General features: G+C 40.3%; 1 protein-coding gene across 1 annotated transcript; it reads left to right on the top strand.

Annotated features, from left to right (window-relative positions):
- The first annotated feature begins 793 nt into the window (after positions 1 to 793).
- med25 (mediator complex subunit 25) lies at positions 794 to 14345 on the top strand. The gene is made up of 15 exons (XM_023413902.2): positions 794 to 933; positions 1605 to 1754; positions 1853 to 1898; positions 1999 to 2123; positions 2271 to 2369; positions 2925 to 3045; positions 3177 to 3333; positions 4653 to 4777; positions 4926 to 5001; positions 5354 to 5616; positions 7343 to 7444; positions 12980 to 13065; positions 13164 to 13221; positions 13343 to 13450; positions 14070 to 14345. The coding sequence occupies exons 2-15, from the start codon at positions 1609 to 1611 to the stop codon at positions 14343 to 14345; spliced, it is 1788 nt and encodes a 595-aa protein (XP_023269670.1). The 5' UTR covers positions 794 to 933; positions 1605 to 1608.
- Positions 14346 to 17274: the final 2929 nt, after the last annotated feature.

Below are 17274 nucleotides of genomic sequence, written 5' to 3'. Positions count from 1 at the left end.
AGTCAGGCTCTTGACAAACACAAAACGAAGAGAGCTTATCACCCCATTCTGGTCCAACTTCAATGGCTTCCCGTACATTTCAGAATTCAGAACTGCTCTTAAATATCCCATGGTCAAGGTTCAAAACACTCTGGGACTCTGCTTTTGCTGTTTTCGCTCCAATGGAATAGCCTCCCTCTCGCTATCCGGTCAGCTGAGTCTGTACCACTCTTTAAACACTTTTAAAGACCCACTTGTAGGCTATTGGCTGGTGTTTTTTATAAGATTGCTATTTATCCCTGTTGGTTTTATCTGCCTTATGGTTTTGTGTGGTTTACAACATTGTTTGTTTGTTTTTTGTTTGTTTTTATGACTAATTGAAATTGAAATTGTTTTGAAAAGTGCAATAGAAATAAAGTTTATTATCATTATCATTATCATTATCATTATCATTATCATTATCATTACTATTATTATTATTATCATTATTATTATTATTATTATTATCATTGTTGTTGTTATTGTTGTTGTTGTTGTTGTTGTTGTTGTTATTATTTAGCATTGTAGGCTTACTTCAAGCTCAATCGTAATTGAAATGAACAAAAACATCCCTGCTTTTGGACAGCACCTGTAAAACGTTGGCTCCCAGCGAACTGTGCTGAAATGTACTGGCCCTTGGTTGAAACCAGTTGCTGACCTGCTGTGATTAAAGGCTTAAAACTGTGGGTGGCAGCACTCTGCCGCGGAGCGCCATTTCTGTGCAAGAAGAAGACAGGACGAGGAAGTTGTCCAGTACGTCACTGTTTGTGGGCGTGTCGTTTCGTCACTTCCGTCGAAAATACAACAAATGGTTAGGCTAGCTGCTCTGTGTAGTTACTGTCAGTTCAAGCTCATTTTTCCTTATTTTTGTGTTTAACTGATCCCACGACTTCACTTACAGCCGCACACCATCAGGTCGGTCCACATCCTTTTCTAGCTCGATGGTAGCCGGCTAGTTGAGGCTAGTTTAACTGTGTTAGCTTAAGTCGTTCATGGACGTTTACCTACTTTAGCAATCGTTAAATGTAAAGCTCTGTCCAGTTCAGCTGTTGTGGACGTACAGAAAGCTCTTGCTTTCCTTTGCTTGCTTTCTAACTCAACAGCGCACTGAAATACTATTAGGCAGGACTTAATTAAAACAATAATTTGTTTTAGTGATGGGTTAAATGATAACCTGCTAGTATGCTAGCTCCAGTGCTCATGAACTTTAGCTTTCTAAAGTTCTTACTTTCTCCTTTGGGATCAATAGGAATGCACAAATTTTAATGTGAAACAAGATGCGGTTAAATTGAAAAAGCCTTATTTACAAGGCTTGAAGCTTTTGTTTCTATAACAAATAGAGAAATGTGATGCTCAAAAAGCCAAGGTGTCTACTCATAAGCAATGTCACACTTTTTTTTCTCTATACCAGAGAAGCAGTTTGTCCTTACAGTCAGTAATAATGAGCATTGAGAAGCTTTGATAATGCTGCTTGTGTCTCCCAGTTGTTCGGTTACTTTGGATTGCAGTTAAAAACTTAATGGATTCATGGATTTGCAGGGACGGGGGCTCATTAAATGTAAAATCTGCCCCTTCTCCATGTCCAGATCCATGGTGGCAGGTTCGGCACTGATGGAACCATCCACTAAGCCTGGGAGCAACCAAGTCGCTGATGTGGTGTTTGTCATTGAAGGGACGGCAAATCTTGGACCCTACTTTGAATCTCTAAGGAAAAATTACATACTTCCAGCTATCGAGTAAGGGCACAAAGACGCTCCTTTGCGAAGTTACTGATTATTATTCATGTAGTTTTGCTTAAATGCCTTTGTTTTATATCTGATTTTATTTACCATAGATATTTCAACGGAGGGCCCCCGGCAGAAACAGATTTTGGTGGAGATGTGAGTGTTTTCTCTCTTTTTTTGTTTCAGAGAGCAATTTCAAAATAAGGCTTTTGTTCATATGGCTAATAAAAATATTCCTGTATTTTGTTACTTCCAGTATGGAGGAACACAGTATGGTCTTGTGGTGTTCAACACAGTGGACTGTGCTCCTGAGTCATACGTCCAGTGCCATGCACCAACCAGCTCTGCCTTTGAGTTCGTCTCGTGGATCGACAGCATCCAGTAACTTATTATAAATTATTTACTCAATTATTACAAAGGAGCCGTTCTCCTGATTTTAATGTTGCCCTTTCTGTTATCATAAGATTTAAAACGGAACAGAAAATATGTCATTTTGAATATTAAATAATCTCCTGTTTTCCCACACAGGTTCATGGGAGGTGGAGCAGAAAGTTGTAGTCTAATTGCAGAGGGGCTCTCTGTGGCCTTGCAGCTCTTTGATGACTTTAAGAAGATGAGGGAGCAAATGTAAGGCAGTCACACTACTCTCTGATGGAAGGATCATTACTAAATAATATATTACTCCGTTAAAAATTATATAACACTTAGCTCATTACATCTTGGATGTGTGTCCTGTTTGGTCACAGTAAAGTAATGGAATCTGTGTGCATGATCATGGAACCTTGTTAATGGACAAAATTATTGTCATTTATTTGCTTGATAACTCCAAAGGACTGGGTCAGTGAGGTGACTCAGTGACACGTTGTCCTATTGTTTAATGTGGACCTGTTGAGTGTCTTCATTGAAGTAGCTGGAAACAGATCTACAGACTGTACTTTTGTTTCTCTAAATGTGAAGCACCAAAACTGAATAGTGAAGCCATTGTGGAAGTGTTTTACCTCTAGTTCCTCTGATGCCCTCCATAAGCCGGCTCCAGTAAACTACAAGTGTGGAAATATCCTCCAAATTCTGTCATTTTATTAAATTTTTTTAAACAATGCATAATAATGTGATGACTCAGTAGGTGATTTACTACTAGTGATTAAAATCTTAACCTTTCACTTTCTCTCCTGCCATCACCAGAGGTCAAACCCACAAGGTGTGTGTGCTGCTGTGTAACTCTCCCCCTTATCTGCTTCCTGCTGTGGAGAGTGTCAGCTACACCGGCTGCACAGCTGACAACTTGGTCAAAATCATCAGAGATGTGAGTTTTTATTTTTCTCCTTTAGGCTCTTGGTGGTATAGTATAGAAGTGTTCTTATTTAGTGTGTTGGATAAAGAACACCATTACTGTTCTTCATTGAATGTATTTTATTTTCATGTTCTTTATTTTAGAAAGGAATTCACTTCTCGGTGGTGGCTCCTCGGAAACTGCCTGCTCTGAGGGCTTTGTTTGAGCGGGCGTCTCCTGTAGGAGGGGTGGTTGAACCCCATCCAGACTACAGTCAGGACCCCTTCCACATGGTTCTAGTCCGTGGCATCTCACTTCCTGGTGAGAAATATTGTTTAAAACTTGGTTTGTGTGAGCAGCCTGTGTGGGATAGAATATGCTTAATATTGTCTGATTGATGTTTTTGACTCTCCAGTCTTAATCATCATCTGTGAATAAGCACAGAGTTTTTTGTGGTTCACAGGTAAAACAGTTCATTCCTTCATTTACACCATTAAGGATAAACACAACAACAACTATATATATTTTAAAATGAGCTAAACCTATTTTAGTCACCTCTTTATTTTTTCTTAATTTTTTTCTTTTCTTTTTATTTATTTACTAAATGTACTAACTTTTTTAGGGGGGGTAATATTGTAATCTATTCTATCTAATATGTACCTATATACCTATCTAATATGCCATAGCTATCATAAAGTTGGTATTTCCCTTTGTTGTTTTCTGAGAAATAACTACTGTAAGGGAATGCAATTTGAGAAAAAAGAGTATTAAAGAAAATCACATGTCTTTTGATCTAATTCTTTTTAAATTATGTTATCTTTAAGAGAACTGCAGAGTTGGTTGGGATTAGTTATAGTTATAAGTTATATTATATAGTTATAAATAAATCTTTGCTCACAGTACAGCAGACAGAAGCTAAGACGAGAGGAGTATTTAGGAATGATAATACAGTGAAGTACTTGTTCAGGATGAACAATGTGCAGCAGTATATAGAATAGTGTACTTTTATAGATTCAGCTGTAGCATCTGCATTCTTGTAAGCTTCTTATCTCCAGACACACTTTTGATAGGATGTTACACTACTTTTTTTGCATTCCTTCAGGCAGCGAGTGAAGAGTAAAGCTGGCATTAATGTTGTTTATCTCTTTCCATTCATCTTTTTCTTTTTTTTTTTTTGGCCGTGCTTTTCAGTGAGCTACTAAATTGCCCTTTTATTATTTTTTCTCTGCAGTGCCTCCTCTTTCAGCAGTAGATTCTCCTCCAAGCTCCTCTTTATTTATGTTTTTATTTCATTTTGGCCAGTTTCCTATAATCACATCCCTGCTAATTTGGTTTTAAGATACTAGTTGCTAAATTAACGTGTTAATTGCTGCTGGAAATATTAAAAACGTCACGTAGTTCTGCTGTAAGATGAGTCTTTAGTTTGTGGTAGTTGCAACAGTTGTAAATGAAAACTTTTCTTCCTTATGGCTACCCCTACACTTTTCTCTGAGTAGTTAAGAATTTCTCGATAAATATGTCTCATTCCTCACCTAAAGCGAGGCACTGTTGTCCTCCTACACTGGGCCTTCAGAGCAGTCTCAAGTTTATGTTGCAGGACTGTGTAAAAACTCTAAGCTTCTCCCTTTGTCTGTCTCCAGTTTCCTCAGGTGGAGGACCTGGGCCGCTCAAACCTGTCCTCCCTCCTCAGTCATTGCCTGTCACTCAGCCTCTCCCTGGAGCTTCACAGCCCCCTCCACCCATTAACACAACCCACCCTTATCAGGTAATGGGCAAGCAGCCATACAGCACAAGGCTGCCTGGAGACTAATTCCTGCCGCCTGCTTTTGGCTCAGTTTCAGACAGCGGTGTTTATGTTCCTTCCCTAAAACGTTTTACCCAGCATTGTCTTCCTTTAATCTGCTTGCTGACAGAATCCGGCCTCCATGACTGCTGCTCAGGTGGCTGCACAGATGGCCGTGGAGGCAGCCAACGTCCAGAAGAGTCGCTGTGAGTTACCAGTGGACTCTGTGGGCCTTTTGTGAACAATTTATGTTAGCCAAGTTTTAGTTGCAGGGTCTCAGTACTGTGACTGTGTCTGTGCGTTTTACAGTAACGCTTGCTCTCACTTTTTCCAGAAAAGAGTTTTCCTAGGACAGTATCACTGTTCTGATGCTCTCACCTGCAGTGATAGTAATAGGATCTTTGGATCAGTAAAAAATTAACAGTAACCCAAAATAAATCTACAGTCAGAATGGATAACTTATAGTGTCTCTATCCGTGTAATGGTCATGTTCTTTATATGTTCTTAAACGTGGCGTCTGTTCAGGTTGTTGTTGTTGTGTTTTCTCTCCACATCCAGTCCCAGGAATGGTCAATCAAGGTCCCCCGTTCACCAGTCAACCACAAATCCCCTCAGTCCCTGGGGTGAAGCTCAGTCAACCCAGCATATCAACGGTCACCACAGCAACACAGCCTATGATGTCACAGCAACAAGTCCCTCCAAATCAGCAACAGCCAGTCCCGCCCCCAGGACAGCCTACACCCAATCAGCAGCCGCAGCAGCCACCTCAGCAGCAGCCCACAGCAAATCAGCCCACAGCCCCATCAGCGCAGCCCAACATGGTAAGATGTGACAATAATCAATACGAAACCAATGAAACTATACTATTGTTTTAAAACCAAAACTTCTGCTACAGCAACTTAACAGCATGTAACTTGATATGTAGCCTTTGTTACGGGTTCTACTTTTTTTTTTTTTTCACTTTCCTGAACCTGAATTTCAGCGCTGCTCAGGAGACCAATACTACATCAAAATGCCATGTAGCCTCCAGGCAAAAAATGCTAAGTTGCGAACCCAGGGATCCCAACACAGGACATATGTTTAGATAAACACTGCAGGGAGGTGTGTTTCAATTTACTATGTTAATTTAATGTTCTGATTTAGAATACCTGGCCTGCCTGTTTTGGCTGGCTTGTGGTTTAATTTCAACTTTGCACCATTTCATTGTTGTAAAACACAATGGAAACGCATAACAGAACCTAAAACCAAAGCCTCATAGGATAGGGTTACATTTTTTAAAGTTTGTCTTAGAACAACAGTCACATACCCACATGTACATTAAAACAGTTATTGGTTGCTGTAATCATTCCTCCTGTACATACTGGCCATGAAGCAATTTCCCCCTAACACAATTCCAGTGTAAGAGATGGGGGACTAAACCTGCTGTACTTGTTCTGGACAAAAATGCATTAGAGTTGGACAAACCAAGAGGATATCCGTCTAAATGTCTGTTTAGTGCCAGATCGCCTCTGTGCTGCCACAGACAGTGTTTCTTTGCTGACCAGTGGTGGAGGGACAATAACACAAAGAGCAAATTTTATACTAAAAAGTCAGCAACTTGGAAGATACTGGCACGATTTGATTGGCTCAGACTGCTGAAACAGGAACATCTGCTTATCCTGGACTAGATAACTGCATCATAAATCTCATCAGCTGAGCTGTTGTCAGTCCACATTTTTAGGTGTCCTGCCGGTGGATCTGATGTCCACACCTAACCCTGGTCATTTGGTAAAATGATTAGTCATGGGTTGTACATGGGCCTTTAGTATCAAAGCAGTATGAGGCATGTTTTAGTTAACTTGTCACTCACTGGAGGAATGTTTGTTAACCTTGTGTTGAATAATGTTTCATTATATTTGTTGTAGTTTCATCATGGTCGACACTCTGTGGAGTTTTAACTGTCCCACGGCACTCAGCCGAAGACTTGATTTACTATTCTCACCCGCTTGTAAACAATATCAATGTTTAAATCATATTGATATTTTCAAATGTAAGTGCCCCTGCTCAATTTAGGAATCAGAGAACCAAGACTTTAATCTGTGATGCTGTATCACCAGCAGCCTAGAGCGGACTTTGCAGACTAACACACTGTGTGAAGTCTAATATCAAAATGAATTTTAAATGTTAGAACCACTATCAGATCAAAACCAGAAGATGTTCCCTTTTCCCTAGAAAATCACTGTGGGTACACTCATTGTTTTTTCTGTTTTCAAATTCAATCATTAATTCTTCTTCCTGGAAGCAGAACATACTTGTGAGTCTTATTTTAATATAGATGAAACTGTCTAAAATTAGCCAGATCTAATATTTAGTGATGTTCCAGTTTAATCAGCTCTACAGAATAACATATTTCATATTACCAACTTAGTGGGAAACATCATTTAGTCTGTGTTTTTTTTGTTTTTCAAATTGACAAGTGCACTTCTATTTCTGACAGGTAAAGGTTCTGTTCCTAAACTGCACCTGTAGGCAACATGTAACCCCCTGCTCTTCTGTTTGCTTTGACAGCCTGGTGTGTCTGGACCTCAAAGCAATGCAAATCCAATTGGACAGCAGCAAGGCGTGGCCAATAAGATTGTTGCATGGACCGGCGTTCTTGAGTGGCAAGAGGTAACACTCAGTAGAGAGCCTGATTTTAAACTGATGTCCTTTTGGGCGAAAAATGACTCCCACTCTGAGAGAGTGGTTGGTGCCCTGAAAAGAGAGCTGCAAATTGAAGCTACGTAAGAAACTCTTCAAAACTGAAAGTATTATTCAGATCATTGCCTGCACATTAATTAGAATCCCCAGTCATAGTACTGACAACTGAATTTCAAGTGCTGTTTTTTCCAAAATGGATAGACCAGCATTTAGGATTAAAACTCAGCTATCGAGTTCAGTGGTTCCCAGCTTCAGTCCTCCAAATTCAGAGGACACAAGTTGGTTTAATGAATAGTCAATATTTTAGTTAATAGGCTCCTTCACTTTACTTCAGATGAGAACACTGATATAGTCGCATGTTTGTATGGTGAATATGAGACCACAGCCAGCTTAGCTTAGCATAGCCTAAAGGATGAAAACAGGCTCTGTCTTCCAGCACCTCTAAAGCTCACTAATTAACACGTCATATCTCATTTGTTGAGGTTTCTATGTGTTTTTGAAGTTGTAGTAACAGCAAGTTGTATTCTTACGGGGGTCATGTCCTGCAGTATTTCTTGGCCAGACGCAATGACACCATGATATGGATGTATATCAGCACTGATCTACAAATTCAATTTCAATTCACAAAGTCTAGAATTGATTCATTTCAATTCCGGTCTTGATGATTCAGTTACATCAGGTGAATACCAATTGTGTGTAAAGCACTTCTCAGACGTTATCCCCGGAATATAAATGTCTACTATATTCAACTAGTGAACAACACTGTTGCTTTCCTTGAATACAAGATTGTGTAAAGCACACATTATAGCCTAAATTGGAACCACATTTCCCAGGTATAAAACTGGATTCATTTTCCTCGTCAAATACGAAACTATTTATGTCTTTTTTAGGCACTTGCAAGATTAATTAAAAAAAAAAAAACTGCATCACTTACAAGGGCATCATCATTATGCATATTAGTTTTAAGAAAAAAGCTATCCCGTACAGATACACATGGACTGTCAATAGCACTGTAAGTTTGAGGACAGACAGGACAGAAACTGAAAGCCTAAGACTAATTCACATCAAGTACATTTTTATTTATATATCGCCAAATCACAGCAGAAGTTATCTCATGGCACTTTTCACACAGAGCATGTCTAGATTGTACTCTTTATAATTTAATCTGCAGAGACCCAACAATTCCCAACAAGAACAAGTAGCTGGAGATGTTAGGAAGGAATACTTCCTTTTAAGAGGGAATATGTGAAGAGAGAGAGAGAAAGGTGCACATCCTGGATGCTCATGTGCTTGACAGAGTAAACAAACAGAGTCAGAGAGATGCAGTGGTTTTCAGAAAGTTTAAAGTAAAATCATCGGCAGGACAACATGGACTATACTGTGTATACTGGGTTTAATTGATCTAATGAGACTGTGGCCGACCCGTCAGTGGTTCAATGGTAACCTGTACAAGTCTGGAATAGTAAAAGAATAAGGTGCTAACTGAAAGTTAAGGTGTTAAGAGATTTAAAAGTTTGGATTTGAAGGCCTCAACGAAGTCAGACAGTCTGATGTCAGCAGGGAGGTTGTTCCAGAGCAGGGGGGCCTGCTAGGAAAAGGCTCTGCAGCCAGCAGATGTCTTTTTAACTCTGGGGACAGACAGGAGCCCTACATTCTGAGAACGCACAGCACAGGATGGAATATAAGGTTTAAGGAGATCAGACAGGTATGAATGAGCAATAAGTTTATATCATTAAAAGCAACTTAAAATGTAATGTGACAGGGATAGGGAGCCAATGAATGGAAGCAAAAATTGGTGTAATGTGGATTCAGTTAAAACGCAGCATTCTGAACCATTTGAAGACTTTTAGTACTAGTAAGTGGCAGGACAGAAAACAAGGAATCAACGCTACAGTAATGAAGTCTTGATGAAACAAAGACGTGAAGTAGGATTTCAGCATCTGCCATAGACAGAAAATTATTTTAGCTATGATACATAGGCTGGCTGTTTTAGCTGTCAGACTATGGAAAATTACTTGATCAGCCTGATGTCAATGTCGGGCTGGGCAAATGACCAGCATCTCAATCTTATCTGAATTTAATAACTGGAAATTCCGAAAAACATCCAGCTTGGACAGTGGAAATGAATTCCAAGACTAGGAATGATTTGGCCAGGAGGTGAAATATTAAGAGAGGAAAGCAGAGTGCCAAGAACAGAGCCCTGTTGTTCTCCATATTTCACATCAGAATATGTTGATATAGTATTATTCATGTGCGCTGTTTGTGTTGACAAGACATCAGCCTGATATCTCTGTCTCGCAGATGCAATCTCTTCTCACTATGAGATGGTCCACATAACCTGTAATTATTCTCTATATTGTTGTGACTCAGGGCAGTGCATACAACCAGCTATCATCTACCTTACTTTTCAACTTAAAATGATAATTTTGTGCACATTGTAATAATTCGTTTTTTCAGAAGGTAGACTTCTTACACATCATGCAGCCCTAACTGAACCACTTGAAAGTAGCCGATGCAAACACGTGATATTTATCATGCGTGTTTAATTAGAAAAGAAAATGTAATGATTGGGATTTTAACAATCGATACTGATTAATTCAAATAAAAATTACAATTAATCTGAAAATTTCTTTTTCTTTTTTATTCAGCCCTAATCATCAAGTCTATGCTGTTTGTTTGATTTTGTTACCGAAAGACTGCTCTCAGTCTTTATGCTAAACTGAGCTCAGCAGCTGTTGGCTCCAGCTATATATTTACCAGACTGATAAGAGAGTGGTATCGATCTTCTCACCTTACTCTCAGCAATTAAGTGAATATTTCACGAAACATCGTACTATTGTTGTAGTTGACTTTTCTGGCCGGGTGTTCCAGCTGTAAATCTGCCTGTAGTAGACAGCTGGAATAAAAACTGGCATGACCTGAGAACTGGAGTTGGTAACCACTGCCCTGCCCAACATATTGTGATCATCACCACTGTCTAGGACCTATCATCATGGTAGTACGTCTTAATAACCACCTGTCATTGATTACACTGTGATTAATTGCACATCATTTTACCATCCTGCTGCTATCGGCTTAGCTCAAGGTCAAATCGATTTAGTTTACAGTTGCAGTGCTGAGGCAGGAAAATGGATGTTAATGGCTTTTAAGCAACACTCATGAGGCCTTCAAGTGTTTGTGTTTGGTGAACAGACTCTGATCAATCTCCCCTATCGACTATAATCTCATCCTCCCTCTTCTGTTTGTAAGAATTGTTAAAGTCAGTTAAATGTACAGGAATAAAAGTGAAAACCTCAGGAAACTTGCAAACAACCCGTGGACTGATTAGGAGCATGAAACATTGCTCTTAATTTGTTACTTCCTCTTGTCAGGCTTTCAGCTCTGATTCTTCTCTGGTGTAATCTGTAATGTTGAGAAGAATTACACCACAGACACTAAAACTCATTTAAAGAAATGGTTGTTGATTAAAAGTTCTCACAAAGGATGCCAACTCACTTGGCTGGAGCTTGTTCTGTGTACAGTGTTATCAATATGGTGCGTTCTGTTTTGGCTGAATTTCAATCTGTTAATTCTGGAAAGCTTTTGTCGTCTAAAATGTGGGGTAAGTTTCCAGAATGGTTTCGCCAACTTTTTTTTTTTTCCAATTTAAGGTGGATGTGTGTAAACGGGATTGTTCTATCACTGTCCACACACCTGGCTCTCTTCCCCTCTTGCTTTAGCAAGCTCTGGGAATAAATAACCCATTTGTCTGCAGAGAAAGCCTAGCACAATACATTTGTAATGGGCAGCACCAGGACTACAGTAGGCCTGACTTAAATGTGATTGATTGATCATTGATCCTTTATTGATGCCCTGGAGATGAAGAGTGCTGGCAGTTTTCCCAGTAGAATTGCTGCATTGATCTGTTTGGAAAGTCGTTTCTTTTTTCTTTTGATTCTTGACATTTTGTTAAAGAACAGGTTATCTGTACATTTTTAAAAGTCCATCCATCCATTTATTTTCTAATTGCTTGTCCTGATTGGAGTCGCAGTGGCAGGAAGGTGAACTGGGCAGCCCACACGGCCTTTTCCTCCGCTATATTCTCCAACTGCTCTCAGGCCAGTAAGAAGATGTAATCCCTCAGCATGTCCTGGTGTCCCATACTGGGTTTTGAATCCCATAGCACCTCCAGAAAGGGACAGTTTGGAGGCATCCCTAGCTGAACGCCCTCAACTGAACTTATTTGCTACATAGACAGAGAGACAGCCACTGATGCTACAGCTGGAATACCTTGACTTTCCTCACTTGGGACAGCTGCTCGTCCTAGATTGAGCAATCAAGTTTATACCTGCAGAGAACCATGATGTCAGACTTGCAGGTGCTGTTTCTCGTTCCAACCGCTCCAGCGAACATTGAATGTCCTAGTCAGACACACCCAAAATGGCAATGATATCCACAAATAGCAGAGGTGCCACTCCAATGTCACCAATCCTTAGCAGCACTTTGATATCCTGTCAATAAATATTACAAACAACAGAGAAATAATCCAGAGATTCACTCACTCTCATAACCCTCTCTCCATTGGAAATGTTGAGCTTTTGATGTAAAAGTGTGAACACAGCTTTTGCCAGGAATATAGTGGGTACTCATGGATCACAGCACCAACCAACTCACCTCATAATTTTGCAGCAACTCTGCAGTTACAAGCCTTTTCAGATTTACAAAATACTTATAGATGGAGATAATAAAAAAAAAAAAAAAAACCTCATGACACTTCAGTTACTTGTGAGAGAATAGAATATTGACCGAAATGCCTCCTGAATTTGAGGTTTGAAAATTGAAAATCCTTTCTGGCACCTTCACAAAGACTTTTGCAGGGACTGTGAGTGTTGTGCTTCCAAGGTAGGAGGTGCACCATCAAGTCCCTTTTTTAAAGTTAGAAATCTAGTGGTGTGAATCATCATATACCAGGTTCAGACAAATACACAATATTTTTGTCTGATAAGATAGTCATTGTGTAAGCGATCACAGAGGCATAAATTCTTGTTGTGACTTGGCCGTGAGAAACAACAGACAACACATTGGTCCCCAACCAAAGGCAGGGGTGTTGTTGTCATAGCTCCATGAACCTTTCCTCTGTTCAACAGTTGCACCTATCAGCGACTACAACGTCATTCCTCTTTCATTGCCATGTTTACAATGGAAGACAATAAAAAATTTTGTTTGTCGCGAGGCGTTCGGTGTCGGTTGTTGTCCACCATGATAAACTACATAGGATAAAATGATCAGTTGTTGCGCCTGATGCCCTTTTTCGTTCCCAGTGCCCGACATCTGTCAGGTCAGGCTCTCATCAGGTTTATATCATGAAGTCTGAACCCGGTATTAAAATTATGTGTTGAAAGTAATTCATTTTTTTTGCTTTTTTTGCTCCTCTATGTGTTTTTCTCACTTCCTAATTTTTATTTCTGTACCCCCCTACCCCTCCCACCCCTCCCACTCCCCGCTTTCTGTATTAATTCCCTGCAGAAGCCTAAAGCCTCATCTATGGATTCAACCACCAAACTGACACGTTCTCTGCCGTGTCAAGTGCATGTCAACCAAGGAGAAAACCTGTGAGTAGCCAGATAAACACTGTGGGCCTCGTCTGTATTAAGAGGATTTGTTTCAACACACAATTTGACATTGCCATGTTATTTGTGTCTCCAAACAGAAACACAGACCAGTGGCCACAGAAGCTCATCATGCAGCTGATTCCACAGCAGTTACTGGTGAGACCATTTTTTTTATGCTATTGTGTGTGAAAGTGCTTTGCCGACTTCTGTCTCCAGCAGTGATTTTGTTTATGAATGATGCATAACTTAAGTCCTCTCTCGCCTGCTCTCTTTGTAGACAACCTTAGGTCACCTCTTCAGAAACTCCCGAATGGTTCAGTTTCTCTTCACTGACAAAGACGTGGAATCTCTGAAAGGCCTGTATCGCATCATGGCCAATGGTTTTGTAAGTTTTCTAGCACTCTACCTCTCTCAGAGCCTTGAATATGTTCTCCCTCCACGTCCCTAATGTTATACATCATTCAGTGTGACACAATACATTTTCCATGAGTGGCAACTGAGTGCAGGCCCCACCTCTGTCCAGTAGATGGACTGAACATGAAGCTGTGTTGCAGTGTTGCAGGAAAGACTGTAGAGGGGGTTCCAGGCCATACATTTAGCTACTTTCAAGCTAGATAATAGGATTTGAAACATGCTTTGCCATCAGTTCAGACAAGAAAACTTTAATTGTTTAGTTTTGATTCAGTTGCAGAAGGCTAGCATAATGATAGGGGTTTTGTCAGTGTGGTGCATTGTTAATCAGGTAATACCATTGAGAAATAGCAGAGGCATTAATAGTATTTAGTCCAGCTGAGCTCTGCCACTTTGCCTGAATTTGATTTACGACCCTGGGAAAGCACAGTATGAATTAAGTTAATACCATTTGCATTCAATTTATAAAACCGATATGTTTGATCGCGCAAAGGAGCTCAGGAGTAGGTCATGTCCCCATGCCGGAGCCCATCCCATAATTACGCCCGTGTCCCATGTCAAGGTCTTAATCTGCCCTGTGACCCTCCCTGTAGGCCGGCTGCGTCCACTTCCCCCACACCACTTCACCCTGTGAAGTGCGGGTGCTGATGCTGCTCTACTCATCCAAGAAGAGAATATTCATGGGCCTCATTCCCAACGACCAGAGCGGCTTCGTCAATGGCATCCGGCAAGTCATCACCAATCACAAGCAGGTCCAGCAGCACAGAGCGGTGAGTGGTGATAGGAGGAGGAAGTGGAGCCGGTGGGAAGAGAGGGAAGGTTTCAGTGTGGGAGAGAATATGTGGAGTCGGAAGACCAAACGGAGGTGATAATGAGGAGGCATTATAGAGGCGCACCGGGGAATTGAGGTGCATTGTTTAAGGCATTAAGGCACATTGTTATTGACATTTCATTTAGCGAGTCCAGTATCTTCACAGCAGCCACTAACGTCTCTCACTCTAGTAGAGGCTAATGGGGCTAGCATTAGCTAAATTCCTACTGGAACATTAGCTGACTGTTGTACTCCCACCTCATTATCTCTGCTTAGGGGTGGGAAATATAGGTGCAATACATATGAGCTCTTTATTTGTTTCATCCACAACAAAATCATCACCCAAACACAGTGCATTGTGCACTGTTAGATTATTGCTCGTGCTGAATATACTATGTTAATGCGCTGTTGGTGCTTGATAGCTTTTAAGCTTTTCTTTTATACTTTAATTGCAAATAACAGCTTCAAATGACAGCACCTACAGAAATTAAGGATTACATCTGTTTTCTATTATTTTTCTCTACCTCATACAAAGCAATGAAGGATAAACAGACACACCTCTCTGTTTAACGCAATACAGTTCAGCAGCAACAGATACAAAATGATTGAACAGTTGACTCAACATCTCTTTTACACAGATTGTGTCACCTAATAAACTGACAACCGAGTGTATGTTCTTTGTAACCACTGAACACATCCCAGGGGGTGAAACACTAGAAATGGCACACTTCCTGTGGTAGGAAACCTTTCTACCTTTACTACACTGGGAACTGTTGGCTGGTTGGTCATATTTGGAGCTAAAACGATTGGATTGATTAGTTGATCAACAGAAAATTGATTAGTAGTCATTTTGATTATCAATTAATAATTTATTGTAATTTAATTTTTTAAGCAAAAATTCCAAAATAGTTCCAGCTTCTTAAATGTGAAATGTGTTGGTTTCTTTAGTTCTGTGTGATAGTAAACTGAATATCTTTAGGTTGTCGGTCAGAAAGAACAAGCACTTTAAATATGCCACATAAGATGGAGGAAAATGTTCACGAAAATTTTTCTTAATTTTCTGACATTCATAAACCAAACATCTTAAAAATAGTCCTATTACTCAATAATGAAAATAATGGTTAGTTGCAGCCATAGTCCTATTACACCTGTCTTGTTTCGCAATACCCATGCAGTGTAATGTCATCACAGCGGTTAAAGAATATATTCATATTCATTCTTTGTGTATATCAACAACAACAGCTTCATCAAATCAGAATATTCACACTAGTTTCTCCGTCACCTTTGCTATAATTTGATAATGTAGAAAGTTTTGATATTTCAGCTTTAAACAAAGCAAAGTTCTGGTTGATGCTAATTTTCCAGATGTTAACATTACATTAGCGATGGAGTGGCGGCGGTGTGTGCAGTGGTGTGTGCCAGTCTTTAAGGACAGAATAAGGAAATTTAGGGACAAGTCCCCTCCTTCTAGCCCCGGTGAACCATGTGGACCAGCTCTTGTTGCAGAGTCCATTACAGGTTACAAATGCTGCTTCCTTGTCCACATGACATGGAAATTTCCCTTTCCCTCACTGCTCATCTTCATCCCCGGAGACAGGGTGATTTAAAATGTGTCCTCTGGATTAGCTGTCTTTTCCATCACTGGGTTCCACTCAAGCTTATTGCATCCAGTGAGGAGAGGTTCTGCACGGTTGTGAAACAATGCAGCATCCAGTCAAAGAGAAAGCAGCATGCCTCCGTTTAAAAATGAAGCCTGTTGTCAGGTTTACATGAGATGGACTACACTTCTCCTCGCAGCCTGCTCTCATCAGTGGTGATAGCACTTGTTTACTCACCCTGCTAATTTTATGCCGCTGCAAAAGCGCATCAACCCTATATGTAACTTGGAGTCATGTGTATATGAACATCAGGACATTTAGAGGAGGGAGAAGACATGAAATTATAATGAAGATTTTTTCTCCTACCTCTTGTGTATCATCACATATTCAGTGCTGCATTGCTAATAGGGAAGCGCTACAGCAATCTTAACGTAATTAAAATTTCAATTTGGACCAGTAGTTAAGGTTTCCCTGTGCAAAGCCCTGGAGTGGCATTCTTCGGGAACGAGATTGTAGTTTGTTCTGTTCATGGCAAGACAGAATTGAATATTTTTCCCTGAAATGGGGATATAGGCTCTAAATCTTGATACAGGATTTTAGCGGTTACTGGGTTAAAGACAGGAGATAAATCATAGATGGTAGAAGAGAGAAAGAGGCAGCTGTTTTGTTACTTCCCTCAAAAGACCTAAACCTGTGTGTTGCACTCTTATTTTGGTCAGAAAACACACCATGCATTAGCACAATCCCTGGGTGATTTGTTCAGATTCAACAAGATGGATGAAGGAAGCTGTCTTTCTTTTTTTCATCCCGTTTTTCTTTGCTGGTTTAGAGGAGGGATGAAAAACCCTGTATTTGTCCTTGTCTCAGTGAGGAAACACAAGCCTCCACAGCAAGGTTTGGCAATAATACCTGTGTCCCGCAGTATTTGAAAAATAGCAATGTGTCTGTTTCATTACCATCATGAAAATATTCTGCTGTGCAATGTGTGCATATATAGGCCATAAAAGGCCTTTATAGTGTTTGTCCAGCACCATGTGTATGTGTGGATGAGGATGCTATGAAAGTGATGACAAAAGTTTTTGTAAGGCGACCATACTGACATGTCACATGACAGCTTTGTGCTCTGTGGACCCCGAATGACAGGCACACAGAGGGCCGGTAAAGAGATGGAGAGGGACAATAAAATGTATGCATGTTTTGATGATGCAGTGTAATTTCTCCCAGCGCTCCCAACAGCCACTGACAGAAACAGGTTGCCCACCCTGTTGCTGCATCCAGACTAAATATGTAGGGGTCAGTCATTACCTTGTTCCACATCTAAATGTGTGTGTGTGTGTGTGTGTGTGTGTGTGTGTGTGTGTGTGTGTGTGTGTGTGTGTGTGTGTGTGT

The sequence above is a fragment of the Seriola lalandi genome, unplaced genomic scaffold (genome assembly GCF_002814215.2).
Source record: "Seriola lalandi dorsalis isolate HSWRI2012SDOR001 ecotype SW California unplaced genomic scaffold, Sedor1 jcf7180002054519, whole genome shotgun sequence".
NCBI lineage: Eukaryota > Metazoa > Chordata > Actinopteri > Carangiformes > Carangidae > Seriola > Seriola lalandi.
The sequence above is the reverse complement of the archived record's forward strand: the minus strand, read 5'-3'. Positions and strand labels throughout refer to the sequence as shown.